Source organism: Rhinoderma darwinii, chromosome 4 (genome assembly GCF_050947455.1).
Source record: "Rhinoderma darwinii isolate aRhiDar2 chromosome 4, aRhiDar2.hap1, whole genome shotgun sequence".
Lineage (NCBI taxonomy): Eukaryota > Metazoa > Chordata > Amphibia > Anura > Rhinodermatidae > Rhinoderma > Rhinoderma darwinii.
In genome coordinates this window covers 124122692-124145857 of record NC_134690.1, presented here as the reverse complement: position 1 = coordinate 124145857, position 23166 = coordinate 124122692, and the positions used below count along the sequence as shown (strand labels likewise).

Below are 23166 nucleotides of genomic sequence, written 5' to 3'. Positions count from 1 at the left end.
AGAGAGAAGGGACAGCACTTTCCCTAGTGAAAGTAAACGATTTTCATACTTACCGGCCGTTGTCTTGGTGACGCGTCCCTCTTTCGGCATCCAGCCCGACCTCCCTGGATGACGCGCCAGTCCATGTGACCGCTGCAGCCTGTGCTTGGCCTGTGATTGGCTGCAGCCGTCACTTAGACTGAAACGTCATCCTGGGAGGCCGGACTGGAGACAGAAGCAGGGAGTTCTCGGTAAGTATGAACTTATATTTTTTTGACAGGTTGCTCTATATTGTGATCGGTAGTCACTGTCCAGGGTGCAGAAACAGTTACTGCCGATCGCTTAACTCTTTCAGCACCCTGGACAGTGACTATTTACAGACGTCTCCTAGCAACGCTCCCGTCATTACGGGAGCCCCATTGACTTCCTCAGTCTGGCTGTAGACCTAGAAATACATAGGTCCAGCCAGAATGAAGAAATGTCATGTTAAAAAAGCAAGACGCATCCGCAGCACACATAACATGTGCATGACAGCTGCGGACTTCATTGCGGAAATTAGAATCTCCATTGAAGTCAATGGAGAAATTCCGCCATGAGTCCGCCACTGCTCCGCAACAGACAGAGCATGCTGCGGACACCAAATTCCGCTCCGCAGCCTATGCTCCGCAGCGGAATTGTACGCATCGTCTAAACGAACACTGCTAAATTAAAGTGAAAGTCAATGGACAAACGGCTCCGCTGCGGATTAACGCTGCGGAGTGTCCGCAGCGGAATTTAAGTGAAATTCCGCCACGTGTGAACCCAGCCTAAGAGATGGACTGCAAAAATATATAGCAGAGAAAAGTCTAATTACTGATAACCAGCATGGATTCATGACAAAAACAGGTCGTGCTTAACCAACATGCTCGGTTTCTATGAGGTGGTAAGTGCAAATCTGGATGTTGGTCATGCGGCTGATGTGATTTACTTGGATTTAGCAAAATAATTTAATACTGTTCCACACAACAGTCTTGTTCTGAAGCTACAGACACAGGGACTTGGGGCCCATGTATGCACATGGGTAAAGAATTGGTTAATGGACAGAAAACAATGAGTCAATACAAATGGTACTTACTCAAAATGGGCTACCAGGAGGCCTACAGCAATATTAAAGGAGCTGCATAACTTTCTGGCAGGTACCTTGTTTTGTAGTGCATGTGAAAACAATCTCCCGTATTCTTCATATGTCTGGGCTCTGGGGTAGGGTGGCAGGACGGAAGCTAAAAAAGAAAAACATCCAAGCCCAGCTATGTTTTACAAAGACCTACATCAAGTCTGCCAAAAGCATGTGGGAAAATGTGTTACGGGCTGATGAGACCAAGGTTGAACTTTTTTGCCATAACTCCAAAAGTTTTGTTTGGCGCAAAGTCAATACTGCACATCACCAAAAGAACACCATACCCACAGTAAAGCATGGTGGAGGCAGCATTATGCTTTGGGGCCGTTTTTCTGCAGCTGGAACTGGGGCTTTAGTCAAGGTGGAGGGAATTATGAACAGTTCCAAATATCAGTCAATATTGGCACAAAACCTGCATGCTTCTGCTAAAAAGCTGAAGATTAATTTCACCTTTCAGCACGACGCATACCTCCAAGTCAACAAAAGAATGGCTTCACCAGAAGAAGATCAAAGTTTCGGAATGGCCCAGCCAGAGCCCAGACCTGAATCCCATTCAAAATATGCGGGGGGACCTGAAGAGGGCTGTACACAGGAGATGCCCTCGCAATCTGACAGATTTGGAGTGCTTTTGCAAGGAAGAGTGGGCAACAATTGCCAAGTCAAGATGTGCCATGATGATAGACTTCTACCCAAAAAAACTGAATGCTGCCATAAAGTCAAAGGGTAATACAACAAAGTATTAGTTTAAGGGTGTGCATATTTATGCAACCATATTATTTTTGTTCCTTATTTTTATTTTTTCGCCCTAAGGCCCTGATCACACTGAGTTTTTTTGCCGCAGAAACTGCGGCAAGAAACAGCTGAAATTGCCTCCCATTGATTTCAATGGAAGGTGGAGGCGTTTTTTTTCCCCTTGAGCATAAAAAAGCGCTTGCGGGAAAAAGAAGCAAGATGCCCTATATTGAGGCGTTTTCCGCCTTAAAAACCCCATTGAAATCAATGGGATACGGAAAAAAACGCAGTGGTTTGCCGCAACGTTTATTTTACGCTTTTTATTTTATGCGTTTTATGGCAAAAACAGCTCGCTGTTTTTCCTTTGCCTATTGAAGAAAGAAGTATAAAAATGGCCTAAAAAAGTCATGGCAAAAACTCCTGTGGTGCAAAACCCCTTAAAAAAAACGGAGCTGTTTTGTCCAGGCAGAATTTTCTGCCTGCAAAAAAACTCCGTGTGAACAGGGCCTTAAAGATTTCAGTTTGTTTTTCAATACAATTGTACAGATTATAGGTGACATTAAGGCTATGTTCACACGAGGGCGTCCGTAACGGCTGAAATTACAGGGATGTTTCAGCCTGAAAACATCCCCGTAATTTCAGCCGTAACGGCATGTGCAGGCGCTTGAACGCCACGTCCATTATGGACATAATTGGCACTGCTATTCATTGGAGTCAATGAATAACGGCTCCAATTACGGCCAAAGAAGTGACAGGTCACTTCTTTGACGCGGGCGTCTATTTACACGCCGTCATTTGACAGCGGCGCGTAAATTACGCCTCGTGTGAACAGACAAACGTCTGCCCATTGCTTTCAATGGGCAGATGTTTGTCAGCGCTATTGAGGCGCTATTTTCGGACGTATTTCGGGGCAAAAACGCCCGAATTACGTCCGTAATTAGTGCGTGTGAACATACCCTAAAGGTGGAAAAAGTTCTGAAATGATTCATCTTGGACTGATTTTGTAACACGACAAAAACCTGGCATTTTAACAGGGGTGTGTAGACTTTTTATATCCACTGTACCTTTTCTTTCTGTAACTGTAGACCTTGTCGTAAGCCTCTTATAAAGTATCCCCAGATAACCCTAAGAAATAACAGGTTTGGAATCTATTACTGAGAATGCTTTTTCTTACTGTGTTTTTTCTCTCCTGCAATTTAGAAAACCAATACATTCAAGAAATTATCCGTGATTTCCCTGCAATGCCCCCGGTGATCTTCATCAAGTGAGTTTTGTCTTCTGGAGACCATATGAGTAGCGCTTCTCCAGAATGTCCTGGATTGTGTTCACGGATTCAGGCCTCCCAGTTTTTGTAATAGATAAATCATATTTAAAATAAAATGCCTTCAATCTAACATAGGGACATCCATTTTTTCCAGATAATAGTTCTATCAATTAACTGCAAATTAATCTGGAATCTCAGAAAACCAGAATCAGAAGACTGAGCAGCGATAACCAACCAGGAGACTGGTCAAATGAAAATGATAAAAGCATATTTCATCTTAGCCAGAATTCACACAGCATTGGCAGTTCGATCCCATTTGATGGAAAGAATAGTGTAGCATGCAGCTTTGTGGCCAAAACAACGGATTACATTACGAATCCCAACAGACCTCATTATAAGTCAATTGGGTCCGTCGGGCACGTTGGGATCTGTCATACAACTGATCCAGCATATCGTTTGGTTTCTTTTATGAAAAGAAGCCACAACGTAGACTTCAGCCGGGTCTTTGATGCTGGGAGAGCATGGTGTGTTGTTGTTTGGCATAGCAAGCAGGGTAGCCCGCTCTATGAATTATCAAGGCGTCACAAATAGGCTTCTACCTGGCTATACACGTTGTGCCTCATGACGTACACAATATCCCTCCATGTTTCACTCACTTGCACCCCATTATCCATTTATTTCTATTGAGGTACTTCACTCATTACTGCCCCCTATATTTCACTTATAGTATTACACTTGCACACACACTATTCATTTATTATTTCTTACTACACATCCCATGCACCACACACCACACACCACACACCACTCCCCTCAAGACTAGTGGGAGTGGCTATTATTATTTAAAGCACCTGCTCGCCCTTTCATCAGCATTTCTGGCCTGGCTGTGTCCATTTGTAAGTATGGCCTTTTTCGGTGTTTTTGTATATGTCCCTGTGTTTTTATCGGTTCTGTTTGTACATCAGGAACGTTCTGTTCCAGTTTAGGAGTTAGGGACTCGCAAGTCTGGGGATCCTTGTCGTGGATTGCGAGCTTGCGTCCTTTTGGCCAAAATGATTACCAATACCCCAGGTATTTTTCATTATTATGTATATTCGCTTCTCTTGGACACAGCCGGGTCTTTGATGCTGGGAGAGCATGGTGTGTTGTTGTTTGGCATAGCAAGCAGGGTAGCCCGCTCTATGAATTATCAAGGCGTCACAAATAGGCTTCTACCTGGCTATACACATTGTGCCTCATTACGTACACACTATCCCTCCATGTTTCACTCACTTGCACCCCATTATCCATTTATTTCTATTGAGGCACTTCACTCATTACTGCCCCCTATATTTCACTTATAGTATTACACTTGCACACACACTATTCATTTATTATTTCTTACTACACATCCCATGCACCACACACCACACACCACTCCCCTCAAGACTAGTGGGAGTGGCTATTATTATTTAAAGCACCTGCTCGCCCTTTCATCAGCATTTCTGGCCTGGCTGTGTCCATTTGTAAGTATGGCCTTTTTCGGTGTTAACGTAGATGTGAATAAAGGCTTTTCACTGTATTGTGTAGGTTCATTTTCTTTATAGATAACATTCTATAATCAACTATTATTATTTTTATATAACGCAAAAATAATATCATGATATCATTTTTATTACACTATAAGATTGTATTATTATTTTTAAATATCAAAAATATAACTTAATATTTTACACATTTGTTTAAAACAAGTGAATTCATGACAAATGTAAATGTAAGGCTGGGTTCCCATGTAGAGTAAATGCTGCAGAATTTCCACAACGGAATTCTGTGCGTAAAATGCATTCCGATATTTAGAAAGTCTCCTGCCCACGCTGCGGAAAAAACCACAGCATAAACGTTAATCAATTGACCTGTGGTGCGGAATATAAATCCGCAGCATGTCAATTTATACTGCATTTTCATTGCTTTTCTGTGGTGGGTTTTTCCCATTGAATTCAATGGGTATGCAAAACCCGCAACAGAAAGCCAAGTGTTGCAAGTCTTTTGCGGAATAGCTGCGATTCCACCGCAAAAGTTGCAACTCGGGAAAAATAAAAAATCATACATACCCAGAACTCTCTCCTTCCTGCAGTCCAGCCTCCTGGGATGAGGTTTCATCCCATGTGACTGCTGCAGCCAATCACAGGCTGCAGCATCACATGGCCTGCAATGCCATCTTAGGAGGCCAGACTACGCAAAGAAAAGAGGGAAGGGGTGTCACGATCATGGGGTATGTGGACCCACTAGGCTGTTTTGCCGTAGCGGAGAGGCAGCTGGCCAAGTCACAGTCTATGACAAGTTCGTAGCACAAGGGTAGCTGAAATAGTCCAGATGGTGGCAGGGGCTCTGGCACGGATGGTAGTAGGTGCAGCAGGTTGCGCCAGACGTGGCGGATGACAACAGGTGCAGTAGGTTGCGCCAGACGTGGCGGATGACAACGGGTGTAGCCGGACACGACTCCAAAAACAGGCTCAGGGACAATAACACAACACGGGTTACAGGATACAATAGCAGGGCATGGGAAACAACGGGAGCAGGATAACACTAACAGACCAAAGACTAACATGGGATAAACTAACAACGCTCAGGCAAGGATCAGAAGGACAGGGCCCTTTTTATAGTTCAGGGTGATCTGGGAATAATGAATTAATTATTTACATATGCGTGCGCGTTATCACTACGGGCCAGAGCAGGCGAATGTGCTAACGCCTCTGGGGAGGAAGACGCCGGCAGGAGGAGGAAGATCTGCGGGAGGCAGGTAAGTGAAGGTCGCAGTCCATGACCGCAGTCCATGTTTTTTTTTCTCCCAGCACCGCTTTCCGCATCAGAAATTCTGTTTGCAAACCCACACCATTTTTCGGATGGAATGTACTGCGGGTTCCAGGTCGTATACGCTGCACAGTTTTTACGCAGCGTATCAGACCCGTGGGAACCCGGCCTAATAAACAAAGGACTTCTCTACACCAATCATTCCTGTTCTCTTCTAGGCTGTTATGACTACTGCATATCCAGTCTTGACTGCCTTTACTGTACATTTTGTTGTTATATCAAGTATTAAATGTTTCTAAATGTAATTATACATAATATATAATAAAACAGTGTAATAAGAAATCAGCCGAGTTGCCAGTAGAAACCAGAATCCAACTGTAGGTATTTCCAAGATGCTTTTTCACAGTAAATGGAAGTTAATAACACCATCCCAAAAGGAACTTCCAAGCCAATGCACACCCTCAATTAACACTTTGGGGTGGATTCAACCCGTAAGTAATAGCATCTTGACAGATTCCAAGGCAGATATTCTTATTAGTTCCAAAGACTGTCGTACTCACCTTTGATCTAGTATGTGTTTGAAGCACTGATAATAATTGTAGATCGTTTTATATATTGTCTATTTGAGCACTGGAAGTTTGTTTTTTTTACATTAAAAAAAAACATCATCAAATAAGTTTGCTTGTTGTGTACATTAATTCCCCAAAAGTCCTGCTAGCGATGATTCAGTATGTGGGCAAGTATACTCTTAATCTGTATGCAATGCTTCAGCTATCCTCAAGGGCATAGGGGAATAAAATCTGCTGTATTAGTGCGTAAATTCTCTCTAGCATCCTGGGAAGTGAACTTATTGCCTTTCATTAAAAAGTTATCAGAATCCAGTGATTAAAGAACGTCCATGAGAGAATGTAATTTTATCAGCATTCAGAATAAGGCGTTGCTATGCTTTCAAAATATTTGCAGGTTGTCATGCATTCAATCTTATTCTTGTGGACTTGAAAGACAAGCCTACTGAGAAAGGCACAAGGAAAACACTTTGCAAGCATCTTTGGAAAGCTCAGCATATTGTGAAAAGTTGATGCTCGCACTAATATGTGATCCCAAGCAATTCTCGCTGCCAGTATACACTTTCACTTGGAGATAAAGACAGTGCACCCGAAAAATGACTTAAAGAGGTTCTGTCACCACATTATAAGTGGCCTATCTTGTACATGATGTGATCGGCGCTGTAATGTAGATTACAGCAGTGTTTTTTATTTAGAAAAACGATCATTTTTGACGGAGTTATGACCTATATTAGCTTTATGCTAATGAGTTTCTCAATGGACAACTGGGCGTGTTTTACTATATGGCCAAGTGGGCGTTGTGGAGAGAAGTGTATGACGCTGACCAATCAGTGACCAATCAGCGTCATACACTTCTCCCCATTCATTCATACAGCAGATAGCGATATAGCTATATATTACACGGACGTGTACGTTTTGCGCGCACAAAAGGTCCGTGTGTCATCAGCATATGGTGCGTGGCTGCGTGAAATTCGCGCAGCCGGCATCATGATGACACTCTGGTTTTATGTTTACAAACAGAAAAGCACGTGGTGCTTTTCTGTTTTCATTCATTGTGTTTACTACTGTTGCGCGAATCACGTGCGGCACCCAGAAGTGCCTCTGTGTGCCAAGCACAATTTGCACGCACCCATTGACTTCAATGGGTGCGTGCAGCGTGAAACACGGGCAAATATAGGACATGTCATGAGTTTCACGCAGCGCACATACGATGCGTGAAATTCACTCAAAGTCTGAACGGCCCCATTCATTAACATAGGTCCGTGCGACGTGCGTAAAAATCACGCGCATAGCGCGAACGTATAACACATTTGTGTGAATAAGGCCTTACACACACATTTATGATTGGTATTTGAATCTCTTTTAAAGTATTGGTACTATATGCTTTTTAATGTGGTGTTAGTGGCCCTTTAAGACATCTGAATGATGTTCTATTAGTATCGTAGTAAGAGAAGGCTCGTCTAGTAAGTCCCTACTGTATTATACGTAGGAAGGGTTAAGTGACAAAGTGTATTTGAAACATTCCCTAAGTAACCGTTGCAGACCTTTGTCAATGTCATCTGCTATTCCTTTCACAAGCAACGGATATCTCTGAGTCCGCTGCAACATATTATTAAGGGGGTCGTCCCTCTTCTGTCACAAACAGAGGAGCGGGTGTGTTAAATTGTCATATAATGTGTTTGTTTAGGAATAGAAAGCAAAGCCGCTTACATGGAAATATCCTCGTGGTGCTGCATTTCTTTAGTTACATTATGGAAATCCATTCTTACTGTTTCCAACTGTTGTTGTAAATCTGGAGAAAAGAAAACCGTTATAATTAATGGCTTGTATTCTATAATTACACAATCACATTACAAATTGCTTTTACTTCAAGAAAAAGGAAAAAAAACAACAAAAAAAACCCGGACTGTTTTACTAGTGATAGTTAAGGGCTTATGCCAAGTAAGCAGCACCTTCCGGGAGCTAAAATATTCTGCCTGGCATGTCTAGAGCTGAGCCCGATATCCACTAGAATAATGTTTTGTAGCATTCTATCCCTCTGAAGATTACAGCAGACAGAATAGTGATTACTGAAGACGATGTTCTGCATTTCCACGGAAATGTTATGCCATTCTTTTAGGACTGCACAAAAACTATATATTACACCAATTACCTTAGCGATTATATTAACCATAATCCATATCTAAACTGACGTCTATATTCATGCTACTTGTTTGTTTATCATTACTTACCTCCACGTACCTGGCACATGACGGGCGCTAATTATGAGTCATGCCAATACAATCTAAGTTTTCTGATATAGTGCACCTGTCCAGGCAGCCATATCAAGATGTGCCTCATGAAAGGGAACACATCGCATTACCATCCAACGTCCTATCCTTTTACAACCACTATGTATATAATATATATATATTTGTCATAGATAGTTTAACCGCTTAGATGCTCAGGTCAATAACGACCGCTGCATCTAAGCCGTTAGACTGAGGGAAGGTCCCTCTGTCATCCCTGATAAGAGGCCTCTCTGTCACATGGTTGTCATGGCATCCTGGGGGCCTAATGAAGGCTTCCAGGTCTGCCATCTTGTTCCTCCTATTAAGCTTAGAGGTAGGGCTTCATAGAAGAAGGACGATAAAAGTAAAATTGCATGCTCAAACACTTTTTTTTTACAAATATTTTTAGAGGGTAAAAGAAAAAAAAACAATAAAAACTTGGTATTGCTGCATTGTCAGTTTTACTGCTCGGTGAATGCCGTGGAAACGAAACACAAAAAAAATGGCGAAATTACTGCTTAATTTTTTTCTATTTCACCCCATTTTATTTTTAAATTTACCAGTACATTATATGGTACATTAAATGGTGCCATTATAAACTACAAGTCGTCCTGCTAAAAAAAAAAAAAGGCCTTGTACGGCTATGTTGATGGAAGAAAAAAAAAAGAGTTATGGCTTTTGGAAAGCCGTGATTAAAAAATTAAGGAGAAACTAAAGCATGGCTTTGGCGGCAAAGTGTTAAATGGTTCCCCATCAAGCGCATGAGGCAACTCTCTGACGAGGAGCAAATCACTGCAGTCAACGGAAAACTCTGTAATAGAAAATAGTAAATCTCCGCTAATAAAGGGACTTATGGACAGGGGTTGTCTTGAGTTGACAACCACCCTAAAAATTCTTGACCATCAAACAACCCTGGATTACAGGAGGATTACTTTAACTCTGACTATTTTTATGGATTCTGGACCATGTTCCTATGCAGAAAAATTGCTTTAATCTGGCATTTAATGGGCCATAAATTCTGATAGAACTGCAAAATGATCTGTAATCTCCCCAGATCAGAGGTAGAAGTCTGAGCAGAAATAATTAATAATGAAACTCCTATGTTAAGAAAACAAGGTGATAGGACCATCACTATGTTAGCATTATAGTTTGGGCTATCTTCCTGAACGTTCTCTACCTTTAGGCTAGGGTTCCACTACGACTTATAGGCAACCAAATGTCGGCGTGGTCTTCAAGTAAATATGAGACACTTTTCTATGACTGTCCAATATTTCAGAATGATTGAAAATCTGTCACCTATATGGTACCATCAATGCTGGATTAAACGACCCTCCTCCGGTCTTGCGACAACATTTTAAATATGCCGGGGTATATGGAATAATATTACCTGGTGCCCTCCAATTGCGCCCCCCTGCTAAGAATCCGCCGTTTTGGGGTCCGCTTTGTGTTCTTCCAACATGGCTGCCACGCTTCACTACGAGTCCGAGACACTTCCACTGTTCTCGGATTGGCCAGGGCTGTTCATGTGAGCAGTTCTTGCCAATCCGAGAACAAAGGGAGTGTCTTAGTTTGTGTAGCGCCGTGGCAATTTTGGGACCATACAGAGGGGACCCCAAAGCGGCGGATCCACGGCAGAAAGGTGCAACTGGAGGTCACCAGGTGATATAACTCCATATACACCAGCACATTTATAATTTTGTCCAAGTACCGGAAGGTCGCTTTGAAGGAATTTTATTGCACAAGCTATAGGAGACATTTTATGTGTTTCTGGTAGTCAAATATACTTTAGGTCTGTGAGATAACATTGTTCTTGCAGTAGCCAAGTATGCAATGCAGATCTCTTTATTTTCTAATCTTTACTGTATTATGCATAGAGTAGGCTTCTAATAATCCTTTCTCTCCACACATCATAACCAAACCACAAAATTGACTACATAATTCTAAATTTATGTTTTCAAGCTACTCATATGACTGAACTGGAATTGAATGTCGGGTTTAAAGCCCATATCTTCATAGATTTACCTTGTGTACCCCCTATATACGTATTCCAATTTATCCACACATATAATATACACTCAGAAATCACAATATCTTTTTCCCTCATGGACATATTTATATGCTGTATATATGGCTGCTGCTTGGATAGATCACAATACATCCCAGTTGAAAAGGCTGCGTTGTCTGCCAAGTACTAGTGATATACTGCTTGAAGCCATTGTTTTTAATAAATTATTACAAATATGTGAATGTAATATAGTGTTACTCATAGGGACCATATATCGTTAGACCTATTGTGAAGTCAAGAAGGAATTTGGGTGGAAAATGAATTAAGCCACCGGCGTTCTTCAGTGGGAAATACATAAAAAGGCATTGTTCTTGAAACACCAGTCAACATTACATTCATATCACTCACAGGTCCTGAAATACACACAAAATACCTTTAGAAAATAATGGAGAAAAAAATCCTGCTCCTGATGTGATAAGAAACACGTGCAAATATTCAGATAATGAAATTCTCATTCAAAGGGCTTTTTCTCATAAGAAAGATTACAGACAAATGATTAGAGTGTGGAAAGCCTAAATGAGATGACGGCCTTTCTTTACATGAAAGCATCTGCTGAAAAGATATTTGAAAGTCATCTGTTTTTCAGTACATTGTGCAAACAGATCAGTAATTCAAAAGCTTTCGTGAAAATGTGGAACAGAATGCTTGTCATGTTTTGTAAAGCCAGAATGGCCCCACGTAAGGACAGACTAGACCCTGATAGGGACAGTGCCGGTCTGGGCTCCAACGTTACAAACAAAATTGCCATTTCTGACTCTGCAATCATCAGACGTGTATTCTGCTGGAATACACATTTTATTAAGAGACGGTTCCTTAATCGTCATCCTATGCAGGCAAACAGATGTCTTCTTAAGCTTTAACTTTGTCATGCATCCTTTTTCTTTTTATTTTCCTGTATTAAAAAGAAATTATTTGAAGGAAGTGATGAAAAGTTGTTCTTGGCTGTTACACAAGTTGTGGCCAAAGCTGCAGTAAACGTTAACTTGAACAAATGTTGCTGTATTCTAACCTTCTGGAGAAGGGGAGTATACAGACGGCCGGACTGTTTCTGCTTATCTGGGTGTGGGCACAATATGATCTGCTCATGAGAATCAAACATAGCAATTTAATTGCCCAACTGGGAGTGTATACTAGAGAGGAACTGGAAGTCCCCCACAGGCTTCAGATTGTAGATGGATACCACCGTCAATAGTATGGCCAGATATGGGCGAAGCAGTCAAGCCTGGTGCATTGAAGAACGGAGTCCTGGGTTCCATTCCAACCAAGGGCAACATCTGCATTGAGATTGTATGTTCTCCCTGTGTTTGCATGGGATTTCTTCCACATACCCAAAAACCTATACTGATATTTTTATTGTCTTTCTATGAAATTGACCCGTGTGTGTGTGTTTGTCTGCGATAGGGAAGTTAAGGTGGCCATATACATTAGATAAATGTTGCCCGAATTCACCAACAATCTAATGTGTAAGTGGCCCCTGACCCTTCGCCAACGGCAGATGTTGGGGGAGAAAAGGATCTTGCAGTTAGATTTCAACATGCACAATCCTTTTGTTCTGAACGGAGATAAGCCACTGCAAGAGGTGTCCGGCAGCGGATTACTCCACTCTCACCCTACAGAATACATGCATGATCGGCCGAGAGTGTATGTGTACAGGGGGGATCGAGGAATAGCTGTCTGCTGAATGATCGTATGGCAGACAGCTATTTAATGTGTATACCCACCGTTAGATGTTAGTGGGGGACAACCTGGGAATGATGTGAGTAATGACATAGCCTCACAATGTTGCAGAATAGGTTGCACTATATAAGCAACAGGAAATACATAAAATGTAATTCTCATGACAGATAGGTCAGTTAGAAAACGGAGCGTGCCTTCAACATTGCACGCTTTATACCTACGTAGCCAAGATTGAGTTGTTTTAGACTACACAGCTATTGAAAATTTGCTTTGTGTAAATGCAGCTTGAAAAACAAAAGCAAAAATTTTTTTAGGACCCCAAACCACTGCACAAATGTAGGCACATGATCAATACTAAAGTAAAGTAAATAAGGTGATATAAATATAGATAAATGGTTGTACAATGGGGAAAAAAAAATAGCGAAAGGCAGCATGAGAAAAAAAGAGGTAAAATAACTGAAGCCAGGAAATCGGAAGCAGAAAGATTAGTAATGAGACAAACCAAAATATGACAGAAAATGAAGTACATTCATTAGCAGTTATTAATACCATAGAGACTTTTTCATATAAGCCCCTTAAAAAACACACAACTGTTACAGGAGACTCTTGTAGATAAAGAAGCAGCCGTATTCTATGACCATTGCCATGTGAAGAAGAAAGTATTCAGTTCTGCCACAATTTCATGAACGGAAGCATTCTCTTTGTGAAAGAAGAGCTACAGCAATGTTCATCCTGAGCTTCTGGTTCATGAATATAATGCTGGAAATAGGCTTCGTTTACCATGGCGGAAACCGGGCGGTAAACATTAAAGTCAATAGGTTCCATCGGGCACCGATGGTGTCCGTCATGCAGCTGATCCGGTGCTTCCGGTACTTTCGTTGCTCTGCTCCTATGACGGAGAAGAGAACAGAAATACCGAAAGCAGATGTGAACAAGGCCTTACTCTAACAAAGCAGTTAGAGACAGGGAGCAGGAGAAAGATGGGTAGGGAATAATGTAACTGTATAACATTGTAGGTTTATAGGTAATTCCCTGTCTGTGAAAAGCTGGATAACAGCCTCTTTAAACACTGTAATTGAAAACATTATGGGAGGTCACATGTGGAAGTTTAGGCTCTGTTAAAGGTAACTTGGTACTGACTTGAAGAATTTTATGAATTTTTTTTTATTGAATGTATTTTTAGTTAAATCACATATTTGCAGTAGGTTTTAATTAAAGTGAATCTGTCATAATTATGCTGCCTTGTCTGAGGACAGCAAATAGGAGAGACTGACATGCTGATTTCAGCAGTTTGTCACTTATAAGGTAATGTGCCGTAGTTTCTAAGAATTTAGTAGTAACACTTCCAGGGTGCGGCCAGCGCTGCAAGCTTGAGTCCAAGAATATTCATATATTCATGCTGCCCCTGCCACCCAGCCGCTGATTGACACTTTCTCCCTATGAGGTTCACACGGCTTATTTTCAGCCTCTAAACGGCTAGAAAATCGGTAGCAGAACGCCTCTAAACATCTGCCCATTGATTTCAATGGGAAAAACGGCATTCTATTCCGACGGCTGTTTTTTTATGCGGCCGTTTTGAAAAATGGCCGCGTTAAAAAAGGCCCACGAAAAAAAAGTGGATGTCACTTCTTGAGCCATTTTTGGAGCTGTTTTTTATTGACTATATAGAAACAGCTCCAAAAACGGCCATAAAAACACGTAGCGCAAATCGCGGGTTGCTAAAAAAACAGCTGAAAATCAGGAGCTGTTTTCCCTTGAAAACATCTCCATATTTTCAGATGTTTTTTAGTAAGCGTGTGCGCATACCCTTAGTGTGCATAGGGAGAAAAGTGTCAATCAGGGGGAGGCAAAGGCAATCCGAATATATACTTGAACTCAAGCTTGCAGTTGTAACAATGTGCCGCAAGTATAAGTACTAAATGCTCAGAAACTACGGCACATTACCTAATAAGTGACAGACCCCTGAAATCAGCGTGTCTGTCACTTTTTTTTATGCGGTGCTCAGCACATCAAAATAAATATGTGACAGACCTGCTTTAAAAATGAACCATTTTTACCCCTTCACAGATTGCGAGATCGGATCCTACTTACTCGGAGGCGTGCTGGAGGGGATGTGGGTGCAGGGGTTCATATTTCCACATGTGGTGGCAATGCCCTGAAGTCCACTCATTTTGGGTTAAGGTATTTAAAATGATTTCCCAAGTGTCTTCCTGCATTGTTAAACCAAATCCGGCTATGGCCTTGTGTTTTCTTGAAATGTCAGAGATCCCAGCGGCGTCTGGGACAGTGTCTAGTCACATTATTGTAGCGGCCCGTTTGTTGATTGCTAGGTCATGGAAATGTAGTGACATCATTCCCATTCCTGAACTTGTCAATCTAGTGAATGTTTCCTTTACGATGGAACGTATGTATGCGCTGCGAACACACCGGTTGCCTAAAATTCTAAAGCTCTGGGAGCCATGGCATTCCCGAGCTCTAACTCGGGAGCTTCTATATGTCCCATAGTTTGATCCCGTTAAAAGCAGACACTTGGGATTTCATCGGGGATCTAGGGACTCCGCGGCAGGGAAATGACTGGCCAAGCCCCGACGCTCAGATACTTGGGCACGAGTAATACTGGCCGGCATCATGCTTTTCTACCTCATCCACAGGCATGTAGCGAGGCTAACACATGCTTAGATCTGGATGGACAATGTTTGTTGTTCTTCTTGTTTTTTCTTGTTTTATTTGCTTAATTATATTTTTCTTTTCTATGAGTAATTCACTGATATGCACTGCAACTGCCCGGGTTTTATGTGACAAGAATTGTTCATTGTGAATAACATGTGTGTTATGTATACATTTCGTCACTGATAACCTGATTGGAGATATATTGCCGTATTTACTATTTTTGTATTACCTGAAAACATTAATAAAAATTCAATGTTGAAAAAAAAAAATGAACCATTTTTGTTCTGCAGCCTGCAGGTATTCCAATACATAGCAGGCTGCAGAATGACATTCACTGAAATTCGACAGTTGATCAACTTTTATTTTATCATACTTCAGCTTACATCAGCGTTCAGGAGATCACAGGAGCCACTGGAGATTAAGCCCAGCAGAGAGCCCAGCCCGTTGGTTGGATTTCCCAATGAATGGAATGTATTGGAATACATGCAAGGGGCAGAATGAGAATGGTTCATAATTTTTAATAAAAACCTATTCTAAAAATTATTTTTAGCCAAAAATACATGCAATAAAATAAACCCCAAAAAATGCCCCAGAGGTGTCTATAGCTATAAGCTATAAACACCTTCACAACTTTATTTTCGCTTTATCTAATTAATCTAATATAAAAAAAATCAAGCAACTTTGCACATAGGCTTGATTAACTGCTTAAGAACCATCCACTGAATATATACACGGCATAGGTTTAAGCTTGCCACCCGAGCGATTGGGCAGTTGAATGCCGTGTGCCCGGTAGTCAGCGACTGCCAGGGACCCTGGAGAGAAGACAGAAGACAGAAGTGGTTTTCCTCGCTTTTGTCTGGTCTGTTCTCATGTACACAGCACTCAATGAGCACTGTGTATAGGATAGAGGCAGCTGCAGCTTTTGGTCCCATGATCGCCAGGATGCCGGTAGAATAAGACTGTGCTGTGTCTAACTAGACCCAGAAGACTCCTTAGGCTGGATTCACACGAACGCAGCGTTTTTTGCGCGCGTTGCAGTTCCGTGTGGCATCAGTGAATGGTGCGTGCCTGCGTGATTTTCGCGCATATGGCATCGTTATGACACTCTGTTTTTATGTTTACAAACATAAAAGCAGGAGGTGCTTTTATTTTTTCATTCATTTATTTTAAAACTGTAGCGTGAATCACGCGTGGCACACGGAAGTGCTTCCGTGTGCCGTGCGCGATTTTCACGCACCCATTGACTTCAATGGGTGCGTGCTGCGCGAAAAACGGCCAAGTATAGGACATGTCGTGAGTGTTACGCAGCGGACACATGCTGCGTGAAAATCACGGACAATCTGAACATCTACATTGCCTAACATATGTCCGTGCGACGCGCGTGAAAATACGTTCGTGTGAATAAGGCATTATAGTGACAATGGTCACAATAACAGTGTCAATTCCCTCTCTAACTGGGGCTGCGGTGCAAAGCATAGTTTTAAAAAAATAATAAAAATTAAATAATAATGTCCCCTAAATGGTCTAGTCTGACCTTTGAGGGACAGGCTAAAATAAATAAAAAAAAGGAAAAAGAAGAAATAATAAAATAAAAATTACATATAGAATGGCACAAAAAAAAAACACTCCCCCCACCAATCATTGCCGTAATGCTAGCCCTGACCCAGTCACCCTAAAATAGTCATGTAATGTCAAAATGTACAGTAGACAACAACTATCACAAATAAAAAGTCTATTTTAGGGTAACGCTTTATTATTACCAGAAAAAATATGCTAAAAAGTAAAAGCATATTTTCTTACTATTTTTATCAAACTATAAGCCTAAAAATAGCACAAATTGTGTATACAAATCATATGAAAAAAAAAACGGCAAAATTCGCGTTGCTAGCCCAACCTGTAAAAAAGTTATAGCAGTTTAAATAGCGCATGCTAAAAATGTCTAAACGGTTTTATGTCTAAAGCTCCTATGCAGACCTACACTATGTGGACAAAAGTATTGGGACACACCTCTTAATCATTAAATTTAAGTTTCATTCAGTCCCATTGCCACAAGTGTATATAATCAAGCACCTCGACATGCAGTCAGCCTTTACAAACATTTGTGAAAGAATGGGTCATTCTAAGGCCTCATGCACACTTCCGTTGGCCGTTGTACGGCCGTTAATGACGGACCCGTGAAACATGGACCGCACACGGATGCCTTCCGTGCGCGGTCCGTTGTTTCACAGACCAAATCAATGAAAAGGCCAAGACTGTCGCGTCAAAAACAGACAGAAGTAGGGCCTGTCCTATTTTTGTCAGAATATCCACACGGTTCCGTTAAAACAACAGAAGCGTGCATGGCCCCATTGAAATGAATGTGTCAGGGTGCTATCCGTTAAAAAAAAAGGATAGCGCCCTGTAGAAAATAACTGAAGTGGGCATGAGGCCTATAGAGCTGATTGAATTAGAGCATGGTGCTGTAATAGGATGCCACCTTTGCAACAATTCAGTTTGTGAAATGTCCTCCCTCCTAGATTCCACTATCAACTGTGAGTGGTATTATTGCAAAGTGAAAGCGTTTAGAAACCACAGCAACTTAGCCACGAAGTGGAAAATCACTTAAAGTTACAGAGAGGATTCGCCGAGACGCATATTGCAGAAAAGTCTATAACGCTCTGATGACTCAATGACTGAGTTCCAACCCTCCTCTGGCATTAACATCCACAAAAAACTGTGCCCTGGGAGCTTCATAGCATGGGTTTCCATGGACGAGCAGCTTCATGCAAGCCTTACATCACCAAGCACAATGCCTAACGTCGGATGGCCTAGGCCCCTTACTTCCAGTGAAGAGAAATCTTAATGCTTCAGAATACCAAGACATTTTGGACATTGTATGCTTCCGACTTCGTGGGAACAATTTGGGGAAGGCCCTTATCTGTTCCAGAATGGCTGTGCCCCAGTGCACAAAGCAAGGTGCATAAAGGCATGGTAGGGTGAGTTTGTTGTGGAAGAACTTGATTGAGCCACACAGAGTCTGGACCTCAACCCCATTGAACACCTTTAGAATGAACTAGAACGTAGATCCAGGCTCTCCCGCTCAATATCAGCGTCTGACTTCACAAATGCTCTTCTGGATGATTAGACAAAAATCCCCACAGACACTCCAAAATCTTGCAGAAAGCCTTCCCAGAAGAGTGGAAGCTGTTTTAGTCGCAAAAGGGGGTATCAACTCTATATTAATGCCTATGTATTAAGAAAGGGATATCATAAAATCTCCTGTAGGTGTAATGTGCAGGTGTCCAAATACTTTTGTCCATATAGTGTATGTGTCTTCATGGTAACAGACTACAAACAATCCCTGTGTACTCTGACCCTGTAGTCATACTTTCTACTAGCAGTCCGCTACTTCTTGCTCATCTGTACTGTGCAGAATGTACAGTATATTACCAAGAAATAGAGGACAGAATGACTGTAGGATCAGACTACACATGGGGTTTTTATAGTCTGTTGCCATGGAGATTGATATGTCTGCATAGAAGCTGTAAACACATAATAGAAGGAAATTTTTAATCAATATAATTTGAAAATGTACTTAGTTTTGTATTTCAGATCGATTAAAAAATAATAATTGGCTGTAAAGATGTGCATAGCCCTTAAAGGAACAATGTCATCACAAATAATTTTTTTATATGTTAAAGATGTTAGTGCTTTATTAAAAACGTTTATATTCATTTGTGTGTTTGTGTTTTACTTTTTCTTATTTTTACACTTTTTCTTCCCTATGGGGGCTGCCATTTTTTGTTCCATTTCTGTCTGTGTCGATTAACGACACATACAGACATGGAATACGGCAGCCACAGTCCCATAGGGACTGCGAACGGCTCCCGTCCCATTGAATTCAGTGTACGGCGTCTGTGTGGGAACTGCGCATGCGCCGCTCCCACACAGTCCAATTCGAAATTGGCGCCGTCCGGCGCCATTTTCCTGTGGACCGGAAGTCGCGGCCGGACAGTAATATTACTACTTCCGGTCGCGGCTTCCGGGTTTGTGCACTTGGACCAGCGGCAGCAAACGGAGCGGACGGGCCGGAGGGAGCCGCGGCGGCAGGAGCAGGTAAGAGATTTCAATGTATGTTCGTGTTTGTGTGTGTTTACTACTGTATGTAAACCTACTACACTGTGTGTTAGCTCAAAAAATGGCGACACACAGTGTAGGAGGTTACACCGTTCAAACCCCTCGTTTATCCCGGCACTAGCCAGGATAAAGGAGGGGGGGATGCTGAGAGCTCACTAGAGCGAGGGCTTTTAACCCAATGTTGCAATGCTGCAATTTTGGGAATAGCTCCATCTAGTGACCAAAAATGGGTAGTATTATAAATTAGAATTAATTTATAATATTTCCTGACTATTTCCTGACTCGTGAAAAAAATAAAAAAAATTTGAACAATGTTTAATCACCCACACACTAAATGTTTAATTTTTTAAAAAAAAACATGTTTTTCTGGCAACACATTCCCTTTAATGTAAAAGACTTTGCATAGGAGGGCAACTCATGGACTTATATTTCAAGGTCATTCTCCTATGTTAAAAGGCTGTTTAAAAGAGGTCATACCTTCCTGTAAAAATACTATATTTAAGGTAACAAAGAAATGCATGCAGAGATAGTAGCAACTGCTTAAACATGCCAAGGGTATATACTATTTATACAGTGTGTCATCCCTCTACTGACTTTAGCAGAACATATAACCCTTAAATTGTGACTTGAGGTACAGAAACCACAGCTGCTCAACCACAAAATGAAAAAGAACTCATGACATCAGTCTGTTTACACTTCCAGAAGACATGTAAGCCATCCTGAAACACTAAACCACATGGCACATATGGGAAGATGAGAGCTTTAGAAAACTGACTGAACTGCACAGAAATCATTTGAATAACTGTGTAATCCTGAAGCTTTTATGGGAAACAGACAGACCCAGGTCCTTCCCTTTTAAGGAATGTTTAACAATTATAGAATACTTCTCTTTAGTGCTTTCTGATTCCGATACAAAATACAATGTAATTCTTATTTCCTGACTACCATGGATTTCAATTATGGTAACAATAAACAAAAGAGACGGTTTCTGTGAATGCTACACAAAGAGCATTTCTTGAAGTCATCTTTATCTGACATATAAAATGACAACCTAAATGTGGATCAAATAAAAATAACTTTTGCAACACTCACAAATAAGTAATAAGTAATCACAGTCACATAACAATGGAAAGCATAAGATTTCTAAAACCATATGTCCTGTAAGTACCCTCATACACAGAGTTTTTGGCTTTGTTAATATCGGAGACAAATTATTCCATCTATGGCTACTTGCATCTTATTATGTCCGGGGCCCTGGACCGTCGTTTCTACTCACCCCCTGACGGGCGCGGCCATGGACTTGCGAGTGCTGGCCGTCATCTCCTTCCTAACAGACGCCAGCACTCACTTCCGCTCCGCTCTGCAGTGTCCCGCACATGTAAAATATTGTTAATTAGCCTTAATCACTATGGACTATAAAAAGGTCTCTGCCCTTTCACTCCATGCCTGAGCATTCTTTGTATTCCTATGTTAGTCTTGCAAATGGTCCCTTAGTCGTATCCTGTTTCCAGTGTTCCCATGCCCTGCTACCTGTATCCCATGCTGTCTTTGATCCTGTGCCCTCTATAGTGTTCGAGTCACGTTGTGCCGTCTGCTACGCCTGCTGTCTTACACTGCGTCTGAAGTGATATCTGCTACGCCTGATACCTCCTGCCACGTTTTGCATCACCTGCCGTCAAAGTACCATCTGTGCCTAAGCCTCCGCTACTGTCTGGACTATTTCAGGTACCCTTGTGCTTGGACTTTGTATAGACTTGATACACTGTTGTTTGGCCAGCTGCTACTTCGCTACGGCGGTGCGGCCTAGTGGGTCCACATACCCACAGATCGTGACACATCTCAGATCAAATTGTTGGATCTTAATGGAGATTTCCACCTTAAAATAAGAGCTTTTACTGCTTGTATCAAGTATTTGACATGACAGAAATTTGCATCAGTGGCGGTCCATGTGATGGGACCCACTGATCTCTAGTCCAATGTATATGGGGGCAGACCAACTGTCTCCTAACGTCTGCTGTATGGGGACACAGGGACAGTGTGGTAAATGCTGCCAAAGATGTCTGGCAGCAGATTATGTCCCTCTCCCTACCGAAATAAGCATGTACGCCTGAATAATCCATACATGCATATTTATGGGGGAGTTGGGGTGACCAAACTAGTCTTCAATCGACAGCCATCTTATGTATATGGCAAACATAAGAGGTAGGGATAGATTAATCATGACTAGTATGATCACGCCCATAAGCATGGATGGTAATGTTGATCACCCAACTAAGTGGGTGACAAAACGTGTCAATGGAGTGGAAAGTAAGGGTCCTTTTACATCGGCCAATATAGGAATTGACATTGGCCATATAGGAATTGAATGGTCATAACAACAAGCGGCGTTGATCGTCGCTTGTTTTCTCCTTTCACAAGGAGCTATGATCAGTAATGTGTGGAGACGAGCGATCGTTACTATGATCGCTGGTTCCAATGCATTACCATCATGTTGACAGCAAATCTCCCTGTTGATCAACAGGGAGATTTGTAACAACGATAATATTTTCTGCTGCATAAACAATACAATTAGCTGATGAATAAGCGTTTCCTCGTTCAACGGCTGATCGTTGCCCTGTTTATACATATAAACACTCGTTTGTCCGTTCATTGGCCCGTGTAAAAGCACACCACTGATAATTTAAGGAGCCATCACTGACTTGTGTGAAAAGGCAGCAAGGGCCTATGAGTTCGCTCGGTATCTGGGCCCTCAGGCTCAGCTCGATTACCCAATACCTCCAATTCCACTGCTTCTAGAAGGAGCAGCCTTTACAAAATGACCCGCCAGTGTCTGCTGTGAAAGCAATGGTTGTCCACTTAGTGATCTTAGTGGAAGCAGAATTTAGGAGTACAGTCTGCAGAACTATAATTTAGTTAAAGAGCATTATCGTACCTAAAAATTGCCTTTCCAACTCATGACATTTGTTTTTCAATTCAGTTTCCTTCTCCTGTGACTTTTGAAGCTGCTTTGATGTTAATGTGACAGATTCGGCAACTGCCTGGAAATTTTTTACTTGACTTTGGAGGGAAACACTTTCTAACTGAAATTCTTTGAGTCGTCCATGAAGACTAATCATTTCTGTGGAGGAACATACAATAAAAACAACATTAGAGGTGAGCCGAAGTGTAGATTTATTATTTAATGAATACATTGCTGGCAATTCTAGGTTATAAAGAAAATAATGTGCTAAAAATGTCAATTCCTATATTTTTACAAGTACATCATATTTTTTAGCATTACTGAGAAGCTGCAAAGAAACGTAGCAATATTCTCAAACACCACACAAAAATAGTAAGTGAACATGTCAGCTCTATAAATACTACAGTGAGATAGCTGTATTCTTTCACTAACAAGCAGCTTAGAGGGAACATAAAAATGTCATTTTCTGTAAAATGTCCTTGGCAAACAGGGAGTGTTCTGATTATTCAGGACTTCTCAGTATGGCTGCAGGGCGCGGTATATCCCTTTTAATAAGGACAGCTGGATAAAAACATTGCATGGCAACAGTGTACTGGATTATCTAAAGGTTACGCCACACTCTTGCGCTGGGCCATCAGAAAAATAAATATTCAAAGATGCCCTTTGGTTATGCAATACTTGAATGAAGTCCTTCTGCATTTTTAAAGGACTGTGTGGATATTGGTCAGTGGTATGTTATGAATACAAAATCAGGGTTTTGTACATTCATGATGTGCAAATGACTTTAAAAATATTCTTTAAAATGAGTCTACAGAAAGCCAGAAATACACTTTGTGTATAAAGAACCAGGGAAGAATACAAACCAAGAAAAAGTAATGCAGCTACGACAGTACAGTCATTACTCAGTGATATATGAATACAA

The 23166-nt window shown here is 41.4% G+C and overlaps 1 protein-coding gene across 1 annotated transcript in view; it reads right to left on the bottom strand.

Moving 5' to 3' along the window:
* Positions 1 to 23166, bottom strand: part of LEKR1 (leucine, glutamate and lysine rich 1) — a 160910-nt gene that overhangs the window by 50554 nt on the left and 87190 nt on the right. Inside the window, exons 7-8 of the mRNA XM_075863652.1 lie at positions 22218 to 22403; positions 8198 to 8279 (exon numbers count right to left, since the gene is read on the bottom strand). Coding sequence (XP_075719767.1) covers positions 8198 to 8279; positions 22218 to 22403 — 268 coding nt within the window. The remainder of the gene's footprint in view (positions 1 to 8197; positions 8280 to 22217; positions 22404 to 23166) is intronic.